Here is an 11,793-nt window from a genome sequence, read left to right as displayed (position 1 = left end):
ACCATCAACCCCGTAAAGTCTACACACATTCACTGAAGAATACAGTATAAAATACAAAAGGGAGTATGTCCCCTGGAGATCAGCACAGTTCTAAGGGACTGAAAACAGAGGTAAAGGAAATATATATTAAATTCAAATACTTTTGGCAAGAATTTGTACAATTGCATGCAACAGGGAATTTCAAGCAAAGTACAATTTTATTTATTTACTGGTACTGGGGATTAAACCCAGAGGTAACCACCAAGCCACATCCTCAGCCCTATTTTGTATTTTATTTAGAGACAGGGTCTCACTGTTGAAGCTGGCTTTGACTCCAAATCTTCCTGCTCAGCCTCCAGAGTGGCTGGGATTATAGGCATGCACCATCATGCCTAACTGAGGATGAAAAATTCTGAAAAAGCTGTTGACCTATTTGTTGAGGGCCACAGCCTAGTTGGGATGACGGCATGGCATTTTGCCAGAAGGGAGTGGTTGAGAGGTGACGCTAGCGAGCCATTGAGATGATGATGGTTATGTTAAGCTGTGTATTCAATTGTATATATAAGTCTTTACAGTTGGCAATAGCAGGGCTCTTGCTGCCTCGGGTGCCCGCTACTTTGGAGTTCCCTGTTGAGTTCTCCCAGGGTCGAGAGAGGAGGCTTGGAGCCCGGTGGAGAGCTGGGAGAGTTCCCGGGGAGTGTGCATGGAGTGCTGGTGGAGTTCGGGCAATAAAGTTGCTGTTTGAACATACAAGTTCTTTGTGGCGGCTCGGTTATTTGTGCCCAGCCAGACTGCGGCACCTATTTCATACAGTTCTTTTGTGTGTGCATGCTAGGGACTGAACCCAAGGCCTTGAATATACTAACCACAGGCTCTACCATACTGAGTTATATCCCCAACCTTGCTGGGTGCAGTGGTACATACCTTTAATCCCAGTGACTGGGGAGGCCAAGGCAGGAAGACTGCAAGTTCAAAGTCAGCCTCAGCAGTTTAGTGAAGTGCTAAGCAACTTAGTGAGACTATGTCTCTAAATAAAATATAAAAAGGGCTGGAGATGTGGCTCAATGGTTAAGTGATTGAACCCCTGGGTTCAATATTGGTACCAAAAAAAAAAAAAAAAAAAAAAAAAGCCAGCTTCAGCAATTTAGTGAGGCCCTAAGTAACTTGGTGAGATCCTACCTCAAAAAAATTAAAAAGAGCTAGGGATGCAGCTCAGTGGTTAAGTGCAGTAGGTTCAATCCCCAATACCCCTCCTCCCAAATTAAAAAAATATATATATATAATTTTTAAAGATAAAGTATCAATGATATACTACCATTTTAAAAACTAAGGCTGGGTGTGGTGGCATATGCCTATAATCCCAGTGATTTGGGAGGCTGAGGCAGGAGGATTCTGAGTTGTTCAAAGCCAGCCTCAGCAACTTAGCAAGGCCCTAAGCAAATCAGAGATATCCTGTCTCAAAATAAAAAATAAAAAGGACTGGGGATGTGGCTAAGTGGATTAAGTGTTCCTGGATTCAATCCCCAATAACAAACAAAAAAACAATAAACCACATGTATTCTCTAATCACCTATTGGGATAGGGATATAGCTCAGTGGTTGAGCGTTCACCTAGCATGTATGAGGCCATGGGTTCAATGCCTTGTAACCCACCCACTCTGCCCCACATACACACAGAATAACAACAGATTATCAATGGGAGGGAATTATACACAGCAGTTAACAATAATGGATTCTGGAGTGAAAGAGAACTGGTGTCTATAACATTTTTTTTGTTGTGTGGCTTTGGGCAAACTATTATTATCCCTGGGTTTCAATTTCTTCATCTGTAAAAGAGAGAACAATGCTATCTCCTAGGGTTGTAGCAAGGCAAAAAGAATATACATGTAAAACAAGAGTGTTTGTTACCCAGAAAAAACTGAATAATTATTACCAGTTATTATTATGACTATTATAGTTCAAGATACAGATCTAGTATATGATTACTCCCCCCCACAAACATTTATCCAGCTTGAAAGAATGCTTATATCTTTTCTGTAGCAGTAGAAAAACATGGGGCTCAGGACTGGGGATATAGCTCAATTGTAGTGCGCTCAGTCCTCAGTACCATAAACAACAAAAAAACCATGGAACTTAACAGAAGGTCTCCATTTTACCCACTTTACAACATAAATGATCTATGAAAATAAACCAGGCTGGGGGGTGTGGGGGTGTGGGGGGTGTGGGGGTGGGGGGAGAGGGGGCAGGGGGTAGATAAAAGTTTATTGGATTAGACAAAGGGGAATGAAGAGAAGGGAGTGGGGATGGGAATGGAAAAGAGTAGAATGAATTGGACATATTCATATGTTCATGTATGAATAAATGACATGTGTAACTCCACATCATGTTCAACCACAAGAATGGATTCCTAACTAGAATAAGTTTATACTCCATGTATGTATGATGTCAAAATAATTCTACTGTTATGTATATCTAAAAAGAATAAAAATTAAATTAAATTAAAAAAAACAAAAAAATTCAAATTTTAAGGATTTTCTTTGTATTTTTCACAAATATTATCAATGCTTTTACATGAAAGAAAAAAATGCATATAATGTTTACACAGAATACATAAAGTTTAAACTGCTACATTATCTTATAATTGCAGTATCATTTTCAAATAAGCATGGTACAACCTTAAATATTACATCATTTGATTTCTTTTTCAAAGAGAGGCATTACTCTAATGTAATTGTCCATTCACTACTTGTTGCAAATTTGGGTTGGTAATAGATGTTTCAGCATATGGATGGTTCCTCTACTGCTTGAGCACCCTCTGTGACAGCTTTGACACATTTAGCCATTGTCTGTGAGGCTCTGCTAATTGAATCTGAAAGATATTAGGGAAATGAGCATTTAGTTAATACAACTTTTTAGCACACAGTAAAACTTTTAATATTATGCATATTCAGGAACCTCCCCCCAACCCAAAAAAAGGACTATGAGGCTCTATGCAATTATATGTAACCAATTTATTGGCTAAATGTTTTTAATAACTACCACAGGAATAATTAAATACCTATATAAAAGCTAGAAGACACATCAATATGCAACCATTAAAAAATTATAGATAAGGACTGGGGATATAGCTCCCTTGGTAGAGTGCTTGACTCGCATGCACGAGGCTCTGGGTTCAATCCCCAGCACCACAAAAATAAAAAAATAAAATAAAAAAGTTTTTAAAAAATATAGATGAATCTTGCTGGGCACAGTGGTGCATCCCTGTAATGCCAGCAGCTTGGGAGGCTGAGGCAGGAGAATTGCAAGTTCAAAGCCAGCCTCAGCAACTTAGCAAGGCTCTAAGCAACTGAGTGACACTCTTTCTCACAATAAAAAGGGATGGGAATATAGAAAAATTAAAACACCCCTGGTTCAATCCTCGATACAAACACACACACACACACACACACACACACACACACACAGAAAGATAAATAAGGACCTGGGTATGGTGGCACATGGCTATAATCGATTAACTTGAGAGGCTAAAGCAGAAGGATCAGAAATTTGAGGTCAGCCCAGGCGATGTAGCAAAACCCTGCTTCAAAATAAAAAGGGCTAGAGGTATAGCCTAGAGCACTCCTCAATACAATCCCCAGTAGAAAAAAAAAGGTGCTGGGGAGGAGGGCTGGAGATGTAGCTCAATGGTAGAACACTTGAGGTCTTGGATTTCATCCCCAACATTGCAGGAAAGAAAAAAAAAAAAAAAAGTATACATCCCAAAAAGACTGACCAAAATGTTAAAAGAAATTCACACACACACACACACACACACACACACACACACACGAAAAAAAAAATCTTAGGTACAAATTATATCAAAAATGAAAAATGTTGGGGCTGGGGTTGTGGCTCAGTGATAGAGTGCTTGCCTAGCATGCATGAGACATTGGGTTTGATCCTCAGTAACACATTACCAAAAAAAAAAAAAAAAAAAACTAAAGAAACAAAATAAAGGCATTGTGTCCATCTATAAATGCACTCCTGGGGTTGGGGTTGTAGCTAAATCAAGAGCGCTTGCCTAGCATATACAAGAGGGTGCCCTGGGTTCGATCCCAGCACCACCAAAAAATTTAAAATTATATAAATAAATAAAATCTATGCTTTTAGGTAGAAAATTATTATTATTATTATTTTGGTACTGGGAATTGAACCCAGGAGCACTTTACCACTGAGCTGTATCCCCAAACCTTTTTATTTTTTGTTTTGAGACAGGGTCTCACTAAGTTGCTTAGGAACTTCTTAAATTGGTGAGGCTGGCCTGGAGTTTTCAATCTTCCTGCCTCAGCTTCCTGAGTCACTGGGATTATAGGCATGCACCACCATGCCCTGGCCTAAATAAAAAATTATTTAAAATGAAGTTGGATGTAGTGGCTTGTGCTTGTGATCCTAGCTACTCGCCAGGCTGATGTAGGAAGAATGAGTTCAAGGCCAATATGGGAAACTTAGTGTGATCCTGCCTCAGAAAAATAAAAAATAAAAATAAAGTCATATATTAACTACCCAAAAACTTAGATGTTATATCAACTATTGTCAGAGATACAAAAAACAAGTTTTGTTTTAGTGTGCATCCCTTAAATACATTCCCAACGATTTACATCAGAAGCATTGATTTTTTTTTTTTTTTTTTTTTTTAACAGTATTGGGGATTGAACCCAGTGACCCTTTACCACTGACCTATATCTCCAGACATTTTTATTTTTTAGTTTGAGACAGGGTCTTGCTAAGTTTTCCAGGTTGGTCCAGAACTTGCCATCCTCCTGCATCAGCCCCCAAGCCTCCTGAGTCTATGGCATTACAGGCCTGAACCACCACTCCAGGCTTTTTTTTGTTTTTTTTAAAGAAGCACTGTCTAACATATTTCATGTTTAAATGTTTTGATTCTTCACTAAAATTATCAGAAAAATTTTTACTGCTATTTATCCCTTTGAAATATTCTCCCTAAACTGCTACACAATGATTTCTTCTTATAACAACAAAACTTTACACTTAAAATCTGTTAACTTTTGGAATTTTCAAACTTTTGCTTACATTTCAGAAACAACAAATATTATAATACAATAATAAAACATGATTGTATTAGTTCTGGTATTTGAAAACCTCTACATATACTACCAATAACAAATAATTATAATACTAAATGAGATTCTTTTTCCTTCTTGCCTTTCATATTTGGCAGAATCATGTTCATAGTTACTTGCCTGTCATATAGAAGTCTTTTATAGTTAGTTGAGGTGGAACAAGGGGGTCAGCAAGAAGTTGCTGGTTCACAAGCTGCAAAAAAAAAAGGGGGGGGGATTGAGTAAGAAATCAACAATAGTATTGAAAACTAGTACAATTACACATGTAGTTACACTATTATGAAAATGACACCTGGCAAACTTTTACCTTGGAGAGCTCATTTGCTTGCTGAAAGTAATTAGCTCCTTCCACATCATCATATCGAACAAGGTTAGGAGAGACTTCTTCCAATCTGTTCCTCACTTGATCCAGAGTATCATATGGAAGAGTAATGCCTGCAATCTACAACAGATCAGATCACCAAAAATGACATAAAGCTTTACTAATTAAAAAGTTCAGGGTTGGGCTAGGTGTGGTGGCACATGCCTGTATCCCAGCTACTTGGGAAGTTGAGGAGGCAGGATTTCAAATTCAAGGTCACCCTGGGCAACTTAGCCAGATCCCCTCTCAAAATAAAATAAAATGGGCTGGGAGTACAGCTCAATGGTAGTGTGCATGTACAAGACCCTGGATTCAAGCTCCAATAAGGCAAAACAAAAGGGTTGGGCATATAGGCTAGTGGTAGAGTAAATACTTAATATGTGCAATGTTCTAAGTTCAATCTTCAGCACATTCCCATACACATGGGCACACACAAGAAAACAGAATCATTATAAATGATTAAAAAGACAATGCTATGCTAAAGCTACATGTTTCTATTTACTTGTTATTAACCATATACAAAATTTACAGGGGCTGGGGTTGTAGCTCAGTGGTAGAGTGGAACATGTGAGGCACTGGGTTTGATCATTAAGACGACATAAAAATAAATAAATTAAACAAAGGTATTATGTCCAGGTATAACTAAAGACAAAGAAAAAAATTTATAGACAATAGTGTGTTATTTTAAAACATGATTTTTTTTTTTACAGTAAAAGGAGCTAAACAAATGTTTTTAGGTGAAATATAAAATAATAAAAACACCAAATTCAAATCTCCATTTTCTGACCATATTTATACTGCATAGTATTGAAATCCTCTTTGCATTTGAGATTGACATTATCATTGACTTTGAAAATTATTCTACAACTTGAGTATCACAATTTTGAGGGCAGGCTCAGCAAATCAGCAAAGCAAAACTGTCTCAAAACTTTAAAAAAGGCTAGGAAGGTAGCTTAGTGGTAAACCCATGGGGGTTCAACCCCCAATACAAAAGAATAACCAAACAACTACAAAAAACAGCAAACAAAACAAAAAGAAAATCTTCTAACAAACTGACATGTACAATATTCTTAAGTTGCATCACTAAGAAATGCCTCAAAAACAGTACCTCAGAAAGGGCTCTGATAATTTTCCAGTCCTCTCGTGCTAAGCCAGGAGGTGTCACGGCTACTTTTGTTTGCTGAGCTCTACCCTCAGTATTTACATAAGTAGCAGACTTTTCTGTGTAAGCAGCTCCTGGGAGAATAACATCAGCTATGGGTGCTCCAACATCACCATGATGTCCTGTGATAAGAAGGAAAATAGCAAACCACAATTTAGTAAAAATCAGGTTCACTTCTATATATAAAGACAATGTAAATCCTTTTTTTTTTTTAATATTTACTTTTTAGTTCTTGGCGGACACAGCATCTTTGTTTGTATGTGGTGCTGAGGATTGAACCCGGGTCGCACGCATGCCAGGCGAGCGCGCTACTGCTTGAGCCACATCCCCAGCCCCGGATGTAAATCCTTTGTAATTCCCATTTTTTAGTTTTTAATTTTACTTTCTTGCAGTGCTGGGGATTGAACTCAGGGTCCTATATGTGCTAGGAAAAACATTTGCTATTGAATTATATATCCATCCATTAGTTTCCATTTTTAAGATTACAAGTGTTTCTCTTTTTTTTTATTTTTCTATGGTGGTTCTGGGGATGGAACCCAGGAATGTTCTACTGAGCTACACCTCTAGCCCTTTATATTTTGAGACAGGGTCTTGCTAAATAGGCAAGGCAGGTCTTGAACTTGTGGTCCTTCTGCCGCATCCTCCCTAAAAGCTGGAATGTGCCACTACACTAGGCTAAAATTACATGTGTTTCTAATATGAAAACAATATAGTATAATTAAATCCGAGTAACCTATAGTCCAACTCCCTTCCCTATGAAAATTACTGTTAAAGTTTTTGGTATGTATCTTCCCAGACTATTTTACGTAAATACAAAAATATATATATTACACATACATATAATGGACAACTGGGTATGTTCATGCTTACAAAGCAGAAATGATCAGATGTACCACTTAGTGAACTGTGGACTGAAACTGTGGAGGAATGCAAAGTATTGAATAGAAATACTTGGGGATTGAACCCAGGGCTTTATGCATGTGAGGCAAGCATTCTACCTATTGACCCATATTCTAATGCTGAAAAAGACATAAGTAGAAAATGAAGAAAATAGTATTCTGAAAAGCTATCAACTATTAACAATTCCATAAAACTGGTAGAAGTATTTTTTTAATAGTTGTGGATGGACAGCATATTTTTATCATTTTTTTTTATGTGGTGCTGAGGATTGAACACAGTGCTTCACACATGCTAGGCAAGTGCTCTGCCACTGAGCTATAGCCCCAGCCCAGAGTAAAAATATATTCAAAAAAGAAACTGTAAACAGGAAACTGGCATGGTAGTATACATCTGTAGCCCAGGAGGTGAATGCAGGAGAATTGAAAGTTTGAGACCAGCCTGAGCAATTGAGCCAGACCCTGTCTCAAAATAATAAGTTAAGAGGGCTGGGGAAGCCAGGTGTGGTGGTGCATACCTGTAATCCCAGTGGCTCTGGAGATTGAGGCAGGAGGACTGCGAGTTCAAAGCCAACCTCAGCAACTTAGCGAGGACCTAAGCAACTTAGTGAGACCCCCATCTCTAAAAAAGAGTATAAAAAAGGGCTGGGGATGTTGGGCATCTGGCTCAGTGGTTAAGCAACCCTGGGTTCAATTCCTAGTACCAAAAAAAAAAAAAAACAAAAAAAAAACCCAAAACAAAACAAAACTCTGGGGAGGTACTCATTGTCAGAACACGCACGACTGGGTTCAGTTCACATTAACACACACACAAAAGAAAAGTTTTACATTATCTAAAGTTTGAACTTATTTGTGTCCACATCTTTTTTTTTTTTTGGTACTGGCGATTGAACCTAGGGACATGTAAACTACTGAGCTAAGTTCCTGGCCCTTTTTTAAAAATTTTGAGACAGGGTCTTCCCAAGTTGCTAAAGCTATCTTTGAACTTGCCATTCTCCTGCCTCAGCCTCCTGAGCTGCTGGGATTACAGGTGTGTGCCACCACACTGGCTATGTGCATGTTTATATACACACAGGAAAGATACGCAGTATGTATGCATATCGAAACCATCATCAAACTAGGTGTGGTGGTGCACAACTATAATCCTAGCAGCTCGGGAGGCTAAGACAGGAGGATTGTGAGTTCAGAGCCAGCCTCAGCAAAAGTGAGGCACTAAGCAAATCAGTGAGACCCTGTCTCTAAATAAAATACAAAACAGGGTTGGAGATGTGGCTCAGTGGTCAAGTGCCCCTGAGTTCAATCCCAGTACCAAAAACCAAAACCCATCATCAATGCCTATGTTTGGAAAGAACTAGAAACAAGACTCTAGTTTGTGCACTTTGGTATAACTATATAAAACTAATTATACAATATGAAATATCATATAATGCTTTTTTGGCACTAAAAAGTCCATTACAAATTTATGCTATTTATATACAAAATAAAGGAAAAGCTTGGGCTGGAGATATAACTCAGTGGTAGAATGCTTGTCTAGCATGTGCAAGGCCCTGGGTTCAATCCCCAGTACTACCAAAAAAAAAAAAAAAAAAAAAAAAATGTCCAGTAACATGGCACTCAAGTGAAGTTTTTATACTGTTTATATAAAAATGTTTTCCCTTTGAAATTAACTACATTTTTTTGGCAGGAGGGTACCAGGAATTGAACTCAGGGGTACTCAACCACTAAGCCACATTCCCAGCCCTTTTGTTTTGATATTTTATTTAGAGACAGAGGCTAACTGAGTTGCTTAGTGCCTTGCCATTGCTGAGGCTGGCTTTGAACTTACAATCCTCCTGCCTCAGCCTCCCAAGCGACTGAGTTTACAGGCATGCACCACTGCACCCGTCTGCAAAGTTGACTTTTAATGTTTAACATCACTGGATGAGAATGTCATAATTTTGCCATTCCTGTCACTGGACATTTATGTTGCTTCTAATTCTTAGTTATTAAGTACCAACAAGTAATAATTCTTGGTAGAAACATCAACCATGTAATAATAATATACATAATGTTTTTTTAAAAAAATGGGGGGCGATGCAGAATTCTAAAATAGAAAATGTTGTCTACTAACTACATTGCTAAATAGTTTTTAATATACACAATGTATAATTATCTTCTGTTTCTAGTGTCACAGGTACCACTTACCTTGATATACAATGAAACAATCCTTTGGTAAATCCTGTCGTGTGATACAACCTCCATCAGCTCCCAGGAGAAACAACACTTTGGGAGGGTTCTTCCGAATTGCTTCTACCCCAGGTTTATACCCTAGGTCCAAAGCAGCTACTTGGCTTGCAACCCTTAAAGACAATTATGAAATTTTAGCAGACTTGAGGGTTTTCAGTATAAAAAATTAAATATCATTTTTAGAATGATACTTAGCTTATATTATATTCAATGCTGTCAAAAACCCTACCCTACCCACTTAAATATAAGATGCTTAGGACACTACCTCTTCATGAAATATTTTTCTGTGTGTGCTAGGGATTGAACCCAGGGCCACATCCCCAGCCCTTTTTATTTTTTATTTTGAGACAGGTTCTCACTAAGTTGCAATCTTCCTGCCTTAAGACTCCAGAGTCACTGGGATTACATGCATGCACCACTGTGCCTGGCATGAATATTTAATGGAATAACCTTGGAAATGTTTATGCCAACCACAATTGCATTAAGTTTGATTCCTATTCAGTACAACAGACAAAAAATACATTAAGCCAAACGTATTCATTACAGAAAAATCAAATGATTTTGAAAACAGGAGACATTTAGAGGCCACCAATGGTAAAACTATAATTTAAAAAAGTCACTAGTACATAAATGTATCTCCTTATGGAATTCTTTTCCTATGAATATATACAATATACACTTTTCTTTTATGATACCAGAGATTAAACTTAACCACTGAGCCACATCCCCATCCCTTTTTATATTTTATTTTGAGACAGAGACTCACTAAGTTGCTGAGGCTGGCTTTGAAATTGTAATCCTTTTGCCTCAGCCTCCTGAGCTGTGGAGATTATAGGTGTGTGATTCTGTATCTGGCTACAATATACTCTTTTTTGGGGGGTGTGGTGGTACTGAGGATTGAAGATTGAACTCAGGGGCACTTGACCACTGAGTCACCTCCCCATTCGTATTTTGGATTTTATTTAGAGACAGGGTCTCACTGAGTTGGTTAGAGCCTCGCCGTTGCTGAGGCTGGTGCTGAACTTGCAAACCTCCTGTCTCACCCTCCAGAGCCACTGACATTATAAGTATGTACCACCATAGTCAGCTACAATACACATTTTTGTTGTTGTTTTGTTTTTTTAAAGAGAGTGTGAGAGAGAGAGAATTTTAATATTTATTTTTTAGTTATCGGCGGACACAACATCTTTGTATGTGGTGCTGAGGATCGAAGCCGGGCCGCTCGCATGCCAGGCGAGCGCGCCACGGCTTAAGCCACATCCCCAGCCCCTACGATACACTTAAATTTTTTTTTTTTTTAGTTTTAGGTGGGCATAATATCTTTATTTTATTTTTATGTGGTGCTGAGGATCGAACCCAGTGCCTCATGCATGCTAGGTGAGCACACTACCACTGAGCTACAACCCAGCCCTACAATACACTCTTAAAAGCAGAAAATATTTTTTTAAGGAAGATGCTTAGAATAACTTTATTTATTTATTTATTTATTTATTTTTGGTACTAGGGATTGAATCCATGAGAACTTTATCACCAAGCCCTTTTTCTTTTGAGACAGGGTGTCCCAAAATTGCTGATGCTGTCCTCAAACCTGTGATCTTCCTGCCTCAGCCTCCCAAGTCGCTGGAATTACAGGAATGTGCCACTGGGCCTGGCTAGAATAACTATTTTGAATAGTACGGTTGTTTTTATCTAGTTGTTATTGCTAACTTTCTTGAAAAAATAGATATTCTAAGAACCTATAAATTGGTATAATCTTTTAAAAATAAGTTAGAAGCATATATCAATAGTCTCAGAAGTGTTTATCTGGTTTGCCCTAATTAATTTAGTTTTTAGAAATTAACTAAAGAGCCAGGCAAGTTATTGTACACCTGTAATCCCAGCCATTTAGAAGGCTGAGGCAGGAGGATCACAAGTTGAAAGGTATTACTCAGCAACTTTGCAAAAGTCTGTTTCAAAATAAAAAAGAAATAAGGGTTGCCAGGAGCAATGGCACATACCTACTCAGCTAGCTACTCAGGAGGCTGAAGCAGGAGGATAATAGCAAGTTTGA

General features: G+C 38.1%; 1 protein-coding gene across 2 annotated transcripts in view; it reads right to left on the bottom strand.

Moving 5' to 3' along the window:
• Nucleotides 1-2,494: 2,494 nt before the first annotated feature.
• Ndufs1 (NADH:ubiquinone oxidoreductase core subunit S1) overlaps nucleotides 2,495-11,793 on the bottom strand; it is a 35,494-nt gene continuing 26,195 nt past the window's right edge. For both annotated transcript variants that reach the window (XM_076866677.1, XM_076866678.1), the window contains exons 15-19: nucleotides 9,702-9,856; nucleotides 6,568-6,743; nucleotides 5,406-5,540; nucleotides 5,219-5,291; nucleotides 2,495-2,847 (exon numbers count right to left, since the gene is read on the bottom strand). In XM_076866677.1, the coding sequence (XP_076722792.1) occupies nucleotides 2,756-2,847; nucleotides 5,219-5,291; nucleotides 5,406-5,540; nucleotides 6,568-6,743; nucleotides 9,702-9,856 (631 nt within the window). In that variant the 3' untranslated portion in view covers nucleotides 2,495-2,755. The remainder of the gene's footprint in view (nucleotides 2,848-5,218; nucleotides 5,292-5,405; nucleotides 5,541-6,567; nucleotides 6,744-9,701; nucleotides 9,857-11,793) is intronic.

The sequence above is a fragment of the Callospermophilus lateralis genome, chromosome 9 (genome assembly GCF_048772815.1).
Source record: "Callospermophilus lateralis isolate mCalLat2 chromosome 9, mCalLat2.hap1, whole genome shotgun sequence".
Taxonomy (NCBI): Eukaryota; Metazoa; Chordata; class Mammalia; order Rodentia; family Sciuridae; genus Callospermophilus; species Callospermophilus lateralis.
Note: the sequence above shows the minus strand (reverse complement) of the source record. Positions and strands in the feature narration are given on the sequence as shown.